The 18,837-nt window shown below is 34.5% G+C and overlaps 2 protein-coding genes across 2 annotated transcripts in view; both read left to right on the top strand.

Annotated features, from left to right (window-relative positions):
- The window catches only part of LOC142344979 (uncharacterized), a 120,248-nt gene that overhangs the window by 59,385 nt on the left and 42,026 nt on the right, over positions 1-18,837 (top strand). The window lies entirely within an intron of this gene.
- On the top strand, positions 10,313-14,249 carry LOC142344559 (universal stress protein Sll1388-like). Its single transcript, XM_075396321.1, has 2 exons — positions 10,313-10,905; positions 13,703-14,249. Exons 1-2 carry the CDS (start codon positions 10,689-10,691, stop codon positions 14,056-14,058), a joined length of 573 nt encoding a protein of 190 aa, XP_075252436.1. The 5' UTR covers positions 10,313-10,688; the 3' UTR covers positions 14,059-14,249.

Genomic DNA, 18,837 nt, shown 5'->3' with positions numbered 1-18,837 from the left:
GAACATTTGGTAGCCATACATATATAGAAATATACTGGCAAAAGCCAGTGAGTGCAAAGCCTGCACGGAGATTGGTAAGAACCTTAAATCAGTGTTTTCGCACCGCAAATGGGCACCTCTACCAAAATGTAGTGAACCAAATGACGAAAGACAAATAGACTTTGGCGGACCAATTTTGAACGAAAAAGGCATAGAACAATATTTTATTACAAGTATAGATAGATATTCAAAATACCCCACAGCAGAAATAGTAAATAACGCTTCAGGCCCAAATGTAATCAAATTTTTAAATAAATATATATATATTTTTAAATAAATATATATATCACCACGGAGTACCTAGAACTATTAGATTAGATCAAGCTAGATGTTTTACAGGAAAAAAGTTTGAAACATTCTGTACAGAAAATAATATTACACCTATTTATGCACCAGCAAATGATCACATAGCAATTGGGTTAGTGGAACGTATTATTCAAACAATTAAACGTCAATTATCTTGCATGAAATCACAATTAAATAAAAAATTTGACTTAGAAAATTCACTTAATGCAATAATACAACAACTAAGAATATCAAAACAAAAAACAATAAACACCACACCATTTGAGGCACACTTTGGTAGGAAATGTAACACGCCTATATCAAATATCACTACTAAATCTAATAGTAAAAATCTTGATTATAATGCAGTAATTAAATATTATTTAGACGAAGATACGATTCAGGGTCGATCATATCTTTCAGAGGAGCAATGGGCAGACACGGCCCTCTGTTCGGATACAGAAATTGAACGCGTCATTTGTGGCGGGAGTTCTAGAGCCAGAGCTGATCAAGAGAAGAGGAACGACGGCGAACAACGCCTATTTAAGTCGGAGGGAATTTTTTTATCAATTCCCTGCTCAGAACGCAGTATCCAAGTGAAACTGGCTAGAAAACTCCATGAGAACCAAAAACAAAAGAAAAACCTGGATGGTTTATACGAAGTACTGGAACCTGGGAGCACAGTTTGCAAAGTGAGTCCCACAACAAGTGTAATTAAGGAGCCGAACAGACAGGAGGTGCGAGTCAGAAATTTTGACATCGCAAAATTCGGTACGCGTGCGGAACGGACACTGATCTAACACAATATATCGAAAGACGGCCGAAAAAGATGAACGAGAAGACTATTGAACAGAAAATTCATAAACATAAGCGGGACCTGATTAGAAAAAATACGGTAGATAAGAAAAATAAGCGAAACCGAAAGCAGGCTGACGATGTTAGTGTAGTTTCTTCAGGCAGATCGTGTATTTCCTCCGCGAGTAATATAGCCAGATCCCTGAAAATGAGAATCCCAAAGAGAAACCCAAAACATGATGAAGCTTTTATTAATCGGCCAGATTTAACACAAATTCTTCAATTAAGTCCAATTGCTCCAATCGCGCCACAATCGACCAACTCTGATGCACCTGGCCCATCTGGGACGCGAATGGCTTCATCAAAACCACCAACGCCTATTCTGAGAAAGTCAAGCAAGAGACCGCTCACAATTAGCGATACCTCTGATTCGGACACCTCTTCGGTACGAAAAAGTAAGCGAACGCTGAAAAAGAAGACGTCTCAAACTATCGTAGAAAAAGTCAGGAATACCGAAGGTTACTCTGAAAATGAGCGTCAGGACATTGGAGAAACTTCTACAAGAAGTTCAACAGAATGGACAGAGGACCCTCAAAATTTGCCCAGGGAGATGACTGTACTCCAAGCAGAAAATGAGGAAAATTCTGATACAGAATTAACATCGTCAAACTTCATAAACTCTTTTATTTTATTTATTATTTATTATCTTATTATTTAGTAACCGGTGAATAATTATTAATTTTCTGATTTTAATTAGTAATTTTATTTTCTCTCAAAGAGGGGGAAATGCCATACGGCAATGGATACCCTTCACATATCCATGTCCGTATTTAGTTCAATTGCATTATTTTGTTCCATTTGAAGGGCAAGTGCTGTTCTTACTTCAGTTAAGTTTACTTCCTCCCATTTTTAGTAAAGTAATGTCTGTTCATACTGTCTATGCAGGAAATTCATTTGTTCATACTATAAAAAATCTTAAAGTTACTTCCTTGTTCGTGATCGGGTTGAACAAACCTTTTTTCTTAAATTGTAATCATTTTAAATTTCAGTCTCCCATTTGCAACGCTAGAGTTCAGTTTTATTTAAATCTTGCAAAACGTTTCTCAATTAAGCTCAGTAATTTCGACAAGTGTCAATCGCACCGCGATTGACCATTCTAGATATTAGCAACTCAGATATAAGTAAATGGCTCGCCACTTGCGGCGCAATTGCCCATTTCGATTTGTAATAAAGCATTCGCAAATGAATTGGATCCATCCATCGCAATTGAGTATAACAATGAAGGTTATAAGAATCATTTCCCACTCCTGTTAAGTTAATATAGAACGAAAATCGTTTTTTTTTTCAATAAAAACTTATTCCTTAAGTTGAAATAATTCGAAAGTTTTGACCAGAATCATTTTGGCTGTTGTTGTTCAGCAGAAAGTTTGACACATCTATACAGCGTTCTGTGTTATCAGTGAAGGCACTTTTGCTAAGTTTGTTATAGCTGCTTTTTATTAAATTTGGTCCAAAAACTAAACAAGGAGGCGTTGAAGTGCGTTGGCACTTAAATTTCCGACCCCACTCATCCAAATTTTTGGCATAAATGTCTACAAAGTGAGGAACAGATAGAAAACCCCCCAAAAATCAAACTTTTTTTAAAATGTGTATGAACAAAGAGATGACCTTCAATGCAAATAACTCAGTGGAGAAATGCTGCATTAGAATGATTTGATCTGCCATTACTCAGAAAACGAGTCAAGACGAACACCAAAATCTAACTACAACAAACATTAGTTACTTCCAGAATTTTTTTTCGTCGAAAGGAAAACCTTGAGACCTGTTATACCTTGAGACATATATTCAGTATATGTCTTATGCCTAAAAAGACAAAAAGAACCGTCAAATATAGACAAAAATCAAAAATTGGTTTACTTTTTTTTCTAAAAATCTCGTCTCGAAGCCAGTTATTCATAGGGAATTCTTTAAAAACATAAAGATTTGTATATTTGCACCTCCATCGACGGCACGGATGTCACATTTGACCTTTAATTAACCAGACTTAAGAGTAGACAAGAAAACAACAAAAATGAGAAGTTAAATTTTTTTTTGGAAACACTCGTTTTCAATGTCATGAAAGCCATCCACTGTCTACTGCTATCTGAATGTAGGCTCATTTGTTCCTCCATAAAAAGCCAATGATACTTGTCATTTTCCAGGAAAATTCATTGTAGTAAAGAGACAAAGTAAAAACGACAGTAAAAGACAAATGTAAAAAATGCAATTAAATTCGAGAAAGGGTTGTCAAAGCCGCTAAAACCATAATCTATGCCTTTAAAGACTTTGATATGTTCAAATGCGCCTTATTTCGATTGCCAATACTGTAAATGTGACAAAACGAGAAAGAACGTGAAATATGGCCCAATGCCGAAAAAATTTGTGAAATCTAGTATCAAAGCCAGAAAACCAAAAATCAACGCTTAAAACCGCCAAAAAATTAAATTTTGACTCTGTAGAAAGAAGAGAAGAAGAAGCATTGTTTCCTTGCTGACACAAAGCTACAAGTTGACCAACTTAAAAGAAAAATAGTGGCAAAGTTCAATAAGCCATTGTCTATTTAAAAATCAAACATTTTAAGTCAAAACGACCATAATTTTTCGAATACAGAAACTAGTTTTCGAACTGTTTAGGAAGCCAATTGGATCTGTCAACAGTGAGTTTTCATTTGTATTACTCTGTTCTGTACATAACATAAAAAAGATTGTTTTTTTTTTAAAAAGACCGGCTGATTAGAATCCGAATTGTTTGTGGATTTTAGAAATCGAACATTGGTCCAAATCCGACCTTTCTTTTGCTGTTTGTCCATTAATAACGCTCAATTTTTTTTGAATGTTTAAGATCTGGATAGTTTGTTAGTTAAAAGATCAAAATAAATGCTGCGTTTTTGATAATCATAAAGTTAGCAATTCCAGTTAGTTAGTTGCAGTACTCTCACTGAAAGTAGAAGTAGGACTAGCTCCATTTCTAGCTTACAATGATTGTGATGGTTGTTATTGGGTGTTTATTTTCAGCAAAATTAATCGAAATGGACTAAAGAAGCCTATTTCGGGCTTTTTTGATGAAAAAGGTTGAATTTTGAAATATTTAGCCAAAATTTTAGACAAAAAATAAATCAAATAATACGCCATACTTTTTGTCCCTAAAAATGAAATCAACACTTTTATTGTTAACAATTTTTATATATTTCGGCAAAATTGTCAAAATTTTAGTCAAGATGTCCGGAAAATGTGAATGAAAACGGAAATCGGTCTAATATTTACAAAAAATTAAACCAAGATAACTCTGATACCTTTTTTATGATACCACTCACAACTCTCTACAATGAATATATCAATTGGTCAAAATTGACTGAACAAAAAAAACCCATTTAAGTATATTGGGTGAAAAACATTGGGTTCGTAGCAAGACAGGTGTCGAAGTCACTTTTTTGCAACCGATTTAATTTGTGTCCTCGGAAATCGGATAAATTGCTAAATTTCAGTGGTTCAAGTAGCTGCAGTCTCAAAGTGTTAGTGGGCTCTAAGTTTTTGATTCGCCGAAGCTGCTGAGGAGACAGAAATTCATGATGTGAACGGCGATTTGAAAGGCTTGGAGTTGGCCCACGGGTGCGTTTCTCGGCAATCAAATTGCAAATGCACCCAACAATAGTAATTTACCTTTTAAAATTTTAAATAATTGAAGTCGCATACAGTCAGCTCTACATAGTTACATCCTATCTTAAGCAGCTATCTTATCAGATTTGTACCATTGTATCAAAGTTGTAAGTAATGAGAAAGTAATTTAAATCTTACTGCTGCTGCTGCTGCTCTCCTGCTCTGAGTGGAGCTGGTAGGCTTGTTGGGGCAAAAAAGACGATCAAAAAAACAATCCTGCAATTCTTTTCGATGGTCGAAAGGAAGTGAAGCTAGAAAAATTGACAAAGAAACACTATTTCTGAAAAGAGATAGAGACAGAAATTGCTGAGGAAGGAAGGCAATTGGACGATTCCCAAAGCAGACATCAATTGGGACAATAATTTCAAACTATTGAAAAAGAGGCAGAATTGAGGGAGGAGGCTGAAAGAACCAGCCAAACTGAAACAAACGAAATGGAAATAACCTATCATGAAGGCTCTCAATTATCAGAAGTTTTTGTAGGATCCCGAAGTGATGCCTCAGTGATTCCTCGTGGCAGTCAGAAACATATAAAGAGTTGACTTGAAAATCTAAGCATTAGTGAAATCGTCTGTTGCAAACAAATGGTGGTTGCTATAGAAAACTGTTTGGCAATCAAATGCCAAAAACCAACAAAATCGTTTAATACAAAACACGGAGACAGCTAACTACACAAAACGGGATTACCTCACTCGAGAGCCGCAACGCATTTGATCCATAAACCTAAGCATAAAGTCCTCAGACGAATATTTTTCGATCAATTTACCTTAATTCGCCTTGTCTACGTCATTTGGAGACATTACGTCGCCAATCCTACAATTTCAGCAGCGGCAGCGTTTGCAAAAATGAGTGACGACATTTTGTCACTACTTAACGTGTAGAAATATGTGGCCAATAGTGACAATAAAATTGTGGTTTAATTCACTTTTATGTAATCACGTCTGTGTCCGCAATTTTGTGCATGCTTATTCCATTTCAATGTTATGCCTCAGCTTGAATTTGATAGTTGTTAATTGGACTCGGTGGCGATCATTTTTATGGCGTCCAACACTAATTGAAGCATCAAAAACTGTACTTTTTTTATAACAAGCGTCAGATTAATTTAATTCAAATTCCTCAGTGCTGTTTTAATTTATTGATAAATTTGGTTTAATGATTATTTTAATTAAAATCCCCGAATTTCGTTTTATAGATGATGTTGGACTGATTATTTTAATAAAAAACCCTCTTGCTATTTCAATTTATAGACAAGGTTGGTCTAATGGTTATATCAAAAAAAAATCCTCATTGCTGTTTCATATAATAGATCAAATAGGTCTTTATTATTTAAATAGCACTCCCTATGTGCTTTTCACTGTATAGCTAAAGTTGGTCTAATGGTTATTTTATTAAAAATTCCTCGGTGCTTTTTTTTTGTTTAGCTGATAGTGCAAATACAAAAAGAATTCAAATTAATTCGATAAAATTTCCTCACCTGTAGATGTCATGAACAACATGACTAACATTCTTTTTTTTTGTGGTCAGTTTTCTCATATGGATTTTCTCAGATGCAGCCAACAAATATTGGAACATGTGAATATAATTAGAATACATGTACTGAGAAATTTTTATACAAAAAATTTAGTCGGTTCATCAGTCATTTGTAGTAGTTATTTCTTTGTTAGTGTTCTTTATCATTTTTGCATTTAGAATTCATCCTCTTTGAATATAGTTTCCCTTCTTTCTGAAAAAAAATTTCATGCAATTAAAGTAATTAAGCTAATTTGGAAATATAGGGCGCGGATAATAGTGACATTAATATTAGGGATTATTAAGACGCGAATAATAATGACTTTAAAATTGCGACAATAGCAACCCGGATTATAGTGACAAAGGCACCAAAAACTGCAAAATTTGTGACGTTCAAATAGCGGAAAGTCGATACCTTAGCGCGGATTTTAGTGACGTAAGATTTCGAACAATAGTGACAAAAATCTTTCAGCTTGTCCCACTGGTAATCGAATTCCGCAATCGCGGATATCGTTGACGAATATTCTCATTTTCGAGCAAATTTGAACTTGTTTCCCTTAGTGACACTTTTGTCCGCAAAAACCTGTAAAGCCTTATCTTAAAACATGGGCAAGTTGAATTGGTGGCATTTGCAAGAAAATTTTCTGGCTCAAAAGGTACGATTCGCGACGTAATGGACCCTGTTGACTGGCCGGAGTGGTCGAGCCTGATCTTGGTTACACTTGATACAAATGTTGACAACAATGTAAAGAGTAATCGTACTCAGACTCTCGTGACGTGCAAGACAAAAACAGCACTTGCTTTTCTTGGTTTCCCCAAAGACTTGCTTCAACATTGCTTGAAATTCCTTTTTGTGACAGTATGTCAGATCACAAATTACATTAAGTGAGCAGTTCAAAAAGATTCACTCAGATCTTTTCGTCTCTGCCTCTTTTTGTACATCCTATGCGCAAACAGATATCTGCATGCCTTCAAGTTTTTAGTTTGGTATACTTCAGTGTGGAAGAATTGGTTTTTATGACACAAGTTTGAATAAAGTAGGCAAATTTGCGATGATTTTCAATTTTTTTTCAAGTTTTGGAACATTTTTTGGTCATTTTTGGTTCAAATATCCTGAACAAGAAGTCAATCGTTTCTTTACTGTGCTTCTTTCTGCCTTCATTTGTGGAAAATAGCATTAAAACTTTTTTTCATGACATTGACATCAAAAAGCTGTTACGAATCTTTAGCATTTCCTGCTAATTTCTAGTTTTTTTTTATTTTAGGTTTTTAACTTATCGTTTATTTTTTCCATTGAAAACCATGATATTCAACACGTCTATTCCGGAAGAGTACACATTTTGAAAGCAGTTATTGTTTTAATTCGTGAAACTGGCCTTCTTGGTTAGTAATGATCATTTGCTCTGGTGGTCAGTTAGTGGACTGTTCACTTTTTCTTTCAGTTCTATGGATTGTTTTTCAGGACTTGTCCTGATGTTTTCTTTCTTGTTGTGCCAGTTCTACATGCCCCGACTCTTGATTTAGCGAACATTGTTCAGTTTTTCCGGAAAACATGAAAAAAGATTGAAAGTCAAGGTTCGAAATGTTTGAATTGTATGATGATGCTGACGATGATGTCGACGAGGACATGCTCAAAGTGACGATTGAATTGTGCAGGGGAAAACAAGGAATTCATATCAGAAAAATGGTTTTCAAATGACTTGCGTGGTCATAATCTTGTTTACATAATCTTGTTTCTAGCCGGCTTAAATTCACGAACGCTATCCTCACTAAGTAAAGGTGTCAAAAACCTGACAGTTGGATTAAACTTCTTAATTCCAATTTTTTATGCAGGCGAGAAATTTTTGCCTTCGTAGAAGTTTATCTGAGCCATGAACACTTAATGATCAGCAATTACCTAACAGCCTGCACTTCCACTAATTTTAATGTTTTACCGTTTATGACGTTTTCGAGGACTTCGGTCAGTCGAAGCAGTCATGGAGTAAAAAATTGCAGAAAGCACCCAAAACCGCTCTCAGATCAGATAGCGAATAGCTGTCAAACGGGAGAGCCAATGAACCCTGCCATACAAATGGTCAATTTGCTTTCATGACTTCGAAAGTTAGCTTGCGCGTGCCTGACCAGTCTACAACTTATATCTAGGACAAGCGATAATTTAAAAAATGTATAAAATTGTAGCACGCACTCCAAACATTTTGATGGTCATTCAAACTGCTGTCATTCAATCTGTTTGCTTTAAATTGAAACGCTTTGCTATTTTATGTGACCTTCACCTTTCGAAGTGTTTGCTGACGTTGCAATTTTTTTGACTGGCTATAAAGCTGCGCTGCATACAAGCCATAGCGAGAGTGGTTATTCCATATTGCTCTATTTCTTAAAAATGTGTCTGCATGTTTTTTTCAAATTTGGACGTTGTCAAGTATAGCGTGTCCCATAAAGTTGAAATAAGCGATCGTTTCAAAAGCAAAAAGTTGGAGTTCAAAGGTCAAAGTTCAAATTTAAAACATGTAGAGAAAAATTGATGAATGTAAACATAATGGTGAAAACGTTGACATTCAAATGAGCACATTGATGCTCAATTGCACGTTTTTGTTGTTTTCGAACGTTCGCTTATTTCAACTTTATGAGACAGACTATAGTTTTGAGAATTCCATTATAGTTTCAACTTTTTGTCATTTACACTGCGAATTGTACAAAGTTGAAATGCTACCAAATGTAGTAAGTTTACTGACCCAAGTTCTGAGGTCAAGGTTCAAAAATAAAACAGGCTAAAAAGTTTTGGAGAAATAAAGCAACGCTGAATCAAGTTTGACATGACAATATGCTTAAAGTTGGTCTCATCTAGCTGTAGTAAGTCCCATAAAGTTGCAACGCAAGCGAACGTTCGAAAAGCGCGGGACACTGAAATGGACAGTGTTTTGCTATAGCGTTTCCCATAAAGTTGAAATAAACGAACGTTTCAAAGCCATTGGACAGATTTCTATGCCCGGAGTTAGGTCCCACTGGGTTTCAGCGCTGTACCATTGACTTTCAATTTTAACCAGTACTGAACCAGACAAATAGAAGTATAAACCTTTTGTCAGTCTGCCCAGACTACATCCCACTCTGTTCCTCTTCTTCGCAGCCTAATTTACATTCTTGGTCACAACTGCACAGAATGTTCCACCATCAGACTGTGCAGACAAAGAGCTCACAGACTGCACATAGCAAATTTTCAAAATTTTGAATAACTGGTCTCATGCATAAAATTTTTAAGATGGCGATATCCTGAACAGCCATTCTAGCTCTAACTAAACCTTATATTGGTGCGTTCATATTCTATGGTCAAAATTCAAATTTAAAACATGTCGAAAAAATGACGAATCGAAGCTTAATGGAAAAAACGCTGACATTCAAATGACCAAATTGATGTTCAATTGCCTGTTTTTGACGTTTTTGAACGTTCGCTTATTTCAACTTTATGGGACAGACTATAGATATCTGCATGTTTTAAATTCGAACTTTGACCTTTGAAACGTTCGATAGCGTTACAGCTTTATGGGACTGACATAAACATGCAAACCATCATGAAGTTTCTCACTGGGCCGTCAAAACCTTGTCCCCCAGAAAGTTGAAATAAGCGAACGTTTCAAAAGCCACTGGAGAGAGTTCAAAGATTAAAGTTCAAACTTAAAATATGTAGAAAAAAGATGTAATGAAGCTTGATGGAAAAGCGTTGACTTTCAAATGACCAAGTTGATGCGCAGTTCCATGTTTTAGAGGTTTTCGAACGTTCGATTATTTCCCAACTTTATGGGAGAAGACTCTAGCTGATTCATTGCCGCAATTATTCTTTGCCTGTGTTTTTGAACTCTGTCGAACGTTCGCGCACGGTGTAACTTTATGGACTTTCTATACACTCATTTTTTGAGGACGTGAGTTTTGAGGATCGGAGTAATTTGAGCGTCAGTTGACTGACATCAATTGGAATAGGGAATTACATTGCTATTGAAACTAAAGCAAGCAGATATATAGTTCAGTGAACACCCTTATCTGCAGTGATAGAAATTGCGAATTCTAGTTTCAGTGATTGAATGGTTGAGTGAGGTGATTTGTCGGAAATAGGGGGCCTTGAACCTAGTTTGTAAACATAATACCAGTTTACTGACAAACTCATTGCTTATGACTTGAGTGTTCTACAGATCAAACTAGTCCTGATCCCGCTTCAGTATAGTTCCAGAATCAGTGACGAGTAATTCAAGAGTTTTATTAGCCAGTTCGCGAACTGATTGAAGTCTCTTAAACTCCGAAGACAGAGGCGTGGTTAATTCTCGACTGACTATTTTATTTGACAAATTCGCCGATTATTTATCGTTACTGACTAAGATGACTTCTGAACATTGGACCTCGTCAACCAGTTCAAACGGCCAGGGACCTCAACCCGGACAGCGCAAGGTGCTCCTGCCCGTGGACCAGAGCGAGAACTCGGGAAGGGCAGTTGAGTGGTATTTCAAGTATGCTCGGCTGCCAGATGATTACGTCATACTCTATCACAGTGTGGACACTTCTGCTATTATTCCATCGACTGGATACATGTGGGCTGGTAAGTCATTTTAACAACCCCCACCCCACCACAACGAATGCATCAAAAATTGCCCTTCCAGGGAACTATATCATTCCAACTATGGCCAACTTCTGATGTGAAGTACGCGTACATGGAATGCATAGGCGTCGTGAAACTCGAGTAACAAAATTTCTGCCCCTTATCAAGAAATGTGTAGCCAAAAGTTTGCCAAAATTTTGCCCGTGACTCTGCAGTGTCGCGTAACGTTTAAAAGTTAAGTTCTTTAAAAATGCAGTAGCTTTCAATTTTGCGCTCTGTAAAATGATCTTATGGTATGCTGAGTTCGGCGGATTTTCGAATTTTGCTGTGCATTTTGTTTTAACGTAATAGTTTTAGAATTATTTTTACGTGTACTAAGTAGTGAACAGTACAGGGTTCAGACGAGTGGAGAAAATTACCTGAACTTTTTGAACCAAAAACTATGCCACCTTTGTTAAAAGGAACAACTCTATAAATATAAGTGTATTACAATCTGAAAGAGACAGAAAAATCATACACACACATTGCACAAACAAATACCAATACACGAAAACAAAGCCCAACACCAAAAAAAAACATTTTAGTGACTACTCAAGGTTCGTCACTGATCCTTTGGTTTTTCTAAAATATAGGTGGTGACGTTTTGAGGCAATTGTATCGGTAACATCGAAACGTAACTTTTAGAAACTTTTTTTTTCAATTTTGATATTATTTAGTGGGCACAACGGGATAATTCAAATCTCACAGAAGTGTAACGAAATCAAAAACGGTACGGAGCACATTTAAAGCCGCAATTTGTAGCAAATATTAATTTTCTATTTTTCCTATCTGACAGTTTTTGCAGTGTTTGAATGCACTGTCACCCTAACAATCTCTCTCTCTCTCTCTCCCTCTCCCATACACGCATAACACACACATAAAAACGCACACCCATAATTACACCCACTCAAGGGCGCACGCACGCAAACAGAAACCAACCTCCAAAAATAAATTTTCCTTTTTGGCATCTAGTTACTCAAAACTTATCACCGTTTATATATGGCTCGGCTCTTCTTTCGGGAAAACTGAGTTGGCAATTTTTTAAGCAATTGTATTGGTTTTATTGAAATTGACGATAAAATCTGAAAAGAAATTTTTAAAGGTTTTTGAATTTTTGTCATTTCGTTTCATGGGCACAAGGACAATATTTAAAAATTCGCGGACATGTTATCAGAGAAGATTAAAAACACAAAAGCCTTGCTTTGGAAATATCTAAACCAGCATTTGCTGCGAATTTCAAGTAATTTCATCTGCCATTATTTCTGCCAGTTTTGACTCTGACTGTTTAACATTTAAAAATTTTTCTCAAAATAACTTTCCTTCTCCATGTCTTGTATATACCACACAAATTGAAAATACGCGGAACCAAATATACAGCCACACAAGCGTGTCGGCGCTCAAACAAAACATACAGACAAATTGAAACCTCGCCATCCAAAAAAAATTTCTGACATCTGTTATTTTACACAATGTTCTTCGCCGTTCATTTGTCTCTTCAATGTTGCGTTTTTCCCTGAAAAAGTAGGCGTGGACTTCTTGGGGGAATTTGTATTGGTAATAGTAAAATTGACAAAATATGGAAATAAATTTTTTGAATTTTAAATTTTTTTTGTCATTTTAGGTTTCATGAACATAATCAATATTTCGTTTTAGGTAACACAGATGTGTAAAAACTATATTTAGTAAACAAAGGTCTGGTTCTGACTATATTTAAAACCGCAGTTTCAACCAAATTTTTCGAACCTAAGTATTTTTTCCAATCTAGTAATTCTGACAATTTTAGCACTCTTGCCTCGAGATGTTTTGAAAATGTAAAGGAACGTTAAAATCTGTTCGTAATGCCTGATATTTGTGGACTTCTTTTAATAAGTTTTTAAAAAGAAACAGCACAATTGTTATTTTTTTTGAACTAAAAAATTTGTTTTTCTTTCAATAGAGATTTTAGTTTTTCATATGAGGATTTTTGCGTCAATGAAGGATTTAGTTCTTTTATTTAAACGCCCACAGACAAAAAGATTTTAAAATTCAGTAGTGAAAAATATTTTTCTCATTTTCAAAAAAATGAAACGAGGTTTTAAATTTTTCAACCTGACAAATCATAATTTCAATTTCTTATGTTTTCCAGTATACTAGAGAGGATTACTTCGAACTATCTTCTCTGACATTATAAAGAAACGAAGATTTGTTTTTTTTCAAAAATGAATTTGTTTGATTTGATGTTGGTGTACTGGTTGTGTACTGTTTTTGTAAAATTGTCCAAGGCTTGAAAAGAATCAAATGGTTAGTTCTGATTTGATGAACACTTTTTTTGCAAAAAATCTTTGCCTTTGCTAACTTTAGAAAATTTCATTTTACAATTTCAATGGTTTTTTTGCTCTTTTGAGAGCTATAAATTGCCTAAAGTCTTCAGTTTCCCAAAGATCTTTTTTATACAGGAAAAAAATGGTTTGAACAATGGTTTTTAACAGCAGAAAACAGAAAGACAAAAATGTTTTTTAAAAAAATTGAGAATTGAAATAACATTTTGTAAATTTTCGGTCTTAGTTTGTTAATTTTTAGACTCGAAACTGTAAAGCTTTATTGGAAAATATAAATTTACAAATATAAATTTTTTGCTTGTTTCTATCTTAAATTTCAATGCGATCTGTCCCCCCTTTGACACCGAGGTTCCGTCTCAAATATTCATCGGGCGTTAACAATTTGTTTATCCAACGTTGCTCTATTTTTGCAACGGTTAAATAATTGTCATCTAATTTAGGACCTCTTCCTATGTCTTCGATGGAAAAAATGCTGAAAGAGAAAGAGAAAGAAGTGAAAGATTTGAAGCTCAAATACGTTAACATTCTTTACAACGAGGGTGTTACTGGAGAGTTCATGTACTCGAGCCTTTTTTCCCACCCGGGTGAAGCTATCGTGGAAGCATGCAAGCAGAATTCAGTGGATTATGTTGTGATGGGTAACCGAGGAATGGGTGCAATTAGACGCACATTCATGGGCAGTATAAGTGACTATGTTCTACATCATGCACATATCCCTGTTACCATAATTCCACCAGTTAAACAAGAGAAAGGTCACAGCCACCATCATGAAGAAAGTGCGCAAGAAAAACAATGAAATGAGGCATATTTTGATACATTGTTTCCTGAAAAATTTTGATTTAGCCAAAAGATGAGTTACCACAATTTACTCCAAAGAACAGTACAACTGATAATCTAAGTAAGGTAGAGACTGTGTCTATTTTGATGTGCCTGAATTGATACATAATTATTAAATTAGTGGATATGATAAAAAAACTTATCTTAGAACATTTTTTTTTAAATTGAGAAGCGATCTGAGTTTCACCGTAATATAAACTTCTATTTGTTATAAATCTTTGTTTTCGTTGAAATCTAACCGAAGTTGTTTCACATTAATATCTATTATATATCGCCTGGTTTTGGCGCTTTTCATGCCTCATCTTTCTAATTGCCATCTTGTTCAAAATTGTTTTAAGATTGGTTTAATGGCGGTAACAACCTCGTGTTTTGTACTTTTGCGTGACATTAGCTCGAAGCCACATTTTCGCGTGATCAAGTCATTATCTGGTGAACAAGTTACTTATTCATGACGCTTATTGTCATTGACTAAATTATTCTAGACATCAAAAAAATAACTTAGCATCTCCCATTTTTACGATTGTTCCTATAGAGTCCGTAGGTTTCTTGCCTGCCTATGACAGTCAAATTTACAACAGAAAAAATGTGTGTAATTTCATGATAACTCTCCACTGTTAAACTTGGAAAAAGTTCTTCAACTTCAAATTTGGGTATTCGGTAAGTTGATTTAGTGTATTATATCAATTTCTTATGCAGTCAATATCATTACACTCGTTGACAAAAGTAAATGCACAAAATGCAATTTTACACGGTAAACTGACTGTTTTTGAAGCCAATTTTAGTCAAAATAAAATTCTTGGCTTATTTTGGTTTTTCGACGCCTATTCATCAGGAGTTTAGAAGATCTTAATTCAGAAAAACTGACAGGCCTACTTACAGTAAGAAAATCCTGATAGAAGGTCGCGAGTTTTCTGTAAAGAGCAGAGATTATGCCGTAAAATCTGTTCAACTTGATCATTAGGTTGTTGATTTCACAATGCAAATTGTTGCCGGAGCTGATGGAGGCTAGATCATGTTGAGCGAATTTCAGGTGGAGCTCAACTTAGTGCTGCTTACAAAAAACGGGCCAACTTCTAGCTGGATTTTCTGTAGGGAGGTCAGTTTTTCTAAATCATGATTTACCAATTTTTTGATGAATATGCGCCGATTGATATAAAATCAAAAACCAAACATTTTTGTTGACTGAAACTGGATTTAACAACAGGCAATTTGCAGCGTAAAATTGCGTTTTGTGCCTTTACTTTTGTCAATGAGTCTGGAGTAGGGGAACAATTGTGTAAAACTTGTTTCCGAATTATAATTTCAAGTTGGAGTAATATTGCTGCAAAAGTTAACTCTTTACTTGAAACTGGTTCCTAACTTACTTTGTTCAATTAGTTTTTAGAAGTAAGAACATTCTTCAAACTAATGTTACACCAATTTGTCTGATTTTTTTGAAGCCATTTATTTTCTCTTCTCTAGCTATGAAAGTGAGCTATGTATTTGTAATTTGCCAGGTAACCTATTGTGAAGCTAAACTCCTTCCAGGTTTCACAGTAAATAGACTACAGTCTATATTAAAATACAACTCTAGTGTAATTTCTAGTCGTTTTTTAAGGTTGAACTGCCTCTTTTGACTAGATTTTCCGGAAACAAAAGCAACTTCGTTTCTTCTTTGTTTTAGGTAAATCTACAGACTGATTAGAATTTGTAAACTTAGGAATATAGTCAAGTCTACTTCATGAATTTTACCAGTTTTTCGTAAACAGATCTTTATTGAGTCTAACGTGAAATCTGTTCGTGATCATGGCTCCATGAGTTGAAGTAAATATTTGAAGTGCGAAATTGGCAGCTTAATGATCCATATGAACAGATTAAACGTCAGACTGTCTCGTGGTTCGTATAAAAAATTGGCAAAAATCATCCGGTTTTACCTTGTGAGACGAATTGACGATATTCCTTAATTTATAATTTAGAGCCATTAAATTTCCCAATTCTGTCCCTCATTGAAATTTCGAAACAAATGAACTTACGATTTTTAAGAACAACTTCTCAAAGATGCGATTACAATCTAACGTCTCATACAATCTGTACTTGAATACAACATTGAATTCTCGTCAAACTTGGTCAACTGCTGCTTGTGGAAAACTTGCTAATCATTTTCAGCGTATTCCCAATGAATAAACCTTTTCAAAAGTTTCACGTATATTTACGAATGAGTTCTCTGTGTGAATAGTTTTTTGTGAGTTTTGTCAACGCTCATTTTCTAATATTGAGTTTATACTGAACGTCCAAAGTCAATTAACTCTGGACCTTCTAAAAAGTCAACTAATCTGTCTAACTGAACGGACTCAGAATTAATTTTTTTTCAAATTTACACCATTAGTTTTTCTGAAGTCAGCAAAATAGTTTGCACATTCCTAATATAGTTAGCAGAAGTTCGAATTGTGACCAAATTTTTCGTGTATTCCAAAGAGCTCCATTTTTATCCTTGCAACTTTATGGTTATAGAGGTGCTCATAAGTTAGTTTGAGATGAACTTCCATAGTAGCTAAATAAATTGTTTTATAGTTGTTAACTTAATCCAATTTTTACTCTGTCACGGAGAAATGTTTCAAATTCTGTCTCTAATTTGTAAAACAAAAATCTAAACAAATGTTCAATTAAGGAAGAACAGACCCGGAAAACGTCACATTTGAAGAAAATTTCTTAGCGAAAGTAGAAAAGTTCTACAGTATTACAATTATAATATTTCCTAGTAATCAAAAGTGAGAAAGAAGAAATCCTATTAGCACAAGACCACAGTTTCCGCCCGCTCAGTCGGTTTTTCCGTTTGGTAATCTTATTGTGAAGTATTTGTTCATTGTTCCGACCCTCTTGAGGGGGAGGAACTATATACTCAAATGGGTTTTTTTTGTTCAGACAAGTATCACCGATCGATATATTCATCGTACAGAGTTGTGAGTGGTATCATTAAAAAGTCCCTCCAGTCTAGAAAATGGAATTAAAAAGATTTTTTTTTGAATTTCGTATTTTACAGGGAGTTATCGATGGTTGAAGTTTTTGAAGTTTTATGAATAATTGACGGATTTCCGATGTTTTTATTCACATTTTCCGGAATTTTGCCTAAAATTTTGTCGCTTTTGCTAAAAATTGTAAAAATTGTAAACAATAGTACTGTTAATTTTATTTTTAGATACAAAAAAGTAGTGTTGTCAATTTTCATTTCATTTTTCTGGTTAAAATTTGGCTAAATATTTCAAAATTCAGCCATTCTTTTCAAAAATTGCCCGAAATAAGCTTCTTTAGTCCACTTTGCTTGAATTTGCCCGAAGTACACACCACACCAAAACAACAAACACAATCCTTGTGAACTACAAAGGCAGCTAGTTTAACATCCAATTCTATTGAGGGTAGTCTAGAATCAAAATTTTGCCGTTTTTAGATAACTTCACTCTATAATCAAAAACGCAGCATTTTTTTTGGATCTTATATCTAACAAATTATCTAGATCTAAAGCATTCGAAACAATTGAGTGCTCTAAATGGACGAAGAGCAGTAGCGGGGTTGGTTTTGGTTCAATCTTGGACTGTTACAATCGACAAACAATTCGGTTTGTAATCAGTCGGTCTTTTTTTAAAAAAAATTTACGAGCTTTTTATGTTAATTAAAGAACAGAACAATCCACATCGAAGCTCACTTTTGATAGGTCCAAATTGATTTCTAAGCAGTTCTAAATTGTTGAATCTATTATCTTTACTCGAAAGATTGAGGTCGTTTTGACTTTTAAAAATGTTTTCTTTTTAACTGAACAATGTCTTATTGAACTTTGCCACGATTTTTCTCTGAATTTGGTCAACTTATAGATTAGTGTCAGAAAAGAAAGAATGGTTATTCATCTTCTTCTTTCTACTAAAATAAATTTTCAATTTTTTGCGGTTTTACGCGTTAAGTTATAGTTTTCTGGCTTTGTTACTACTCGATATCTTAATTTTTTTATTTTTAACTATTGGCCAATGTTTCACGTTTTTTTCTCGTTTTTTTTTCACATTATCACACTATTGACAGATCACATATTGCCTTCATGGCGTTCAAAAGAAAGCCTAATTAAACATATAAAAGTCTTGAAACGCATATGATATGGTTTTAACGGCTTCGACACCCCTTTCTCGAAGAATTTAAATTAACTTTTTACAATTGTTTATATATTTCGTTTTTAGTTTGTCTTTTTAGACATATGAAACTACCTGGATAATGACAGGTCTCATTGGCATTTCATGAAGAATTAAAGGAGCCTTTCGTTTGATTTCAATAGATAGCTGATGGCCTTCATGACTTTGAAAACAATTGTTTTCAAAAATAAAAATACACTTTTTAACGTTTTTAACTTCTCATTTTCGTTGTTTTCTGTCAATTTGTTACCTAGTCTCGTTAACTACAGGTCATATATGACATTATTTTCGTTGTCGAGTTAATGTAAAATTTTACAAAACTGAGGTTTTAAAAGAGTTTTTTGAGAATTTACTGGATTTGACACGGGTTTTTCGCACAAAAACTAAACTAATTTTTGATTTTTGTCTCTTTTAACGCACTTTTTGTAAATTAAGACATATTCTGACTTATTTCAGGTCTCAAGCGCTTCCTTCGGACGAATAGGCGAACCAATTTAAATGTTTCATTTTGTAACTAATGGCTTTCATGACTTTGAATAACAATAATTGTTTTCGAAAAAAAACAAGTGAAAATTAAATTTTCCTTT

The sequence above is a fragment of the Convolutriloba macropyga genome, chromosome 8 (genome assembly GCF_964194025.1).
Source record: "Convolutriloba macropyga chromosome 8, txConMacr16.3, whole genome shotgun sequence".
Lineage (NCBI taxonomy): Eukaryota > Metazoa > Xenacoelomorpha > Acoela > Convolutidae > Convolutriloba > Convolutriloba macropyga.
This window is presented reverse-complemented; position numbering and strand designations above follow the sequence as displayed.

Bases quoted from the DNA above. Each gene is read 5' to 3' on its own strand.
- LOC142344559 (XM_075396321.1), top strand. From the start codon at position 10,689: ATGACTTCTGAACATTGGACCTCGTCAACCAGTTCAAACGGCCAGGGA. The intron at 10,906-13,702 runs GTAAGTCATTTT...CATCTAATTTAG, and splicing joins GACTGGATACATGTGGGCTG to GACCTCTTCCTATGTCTTCG.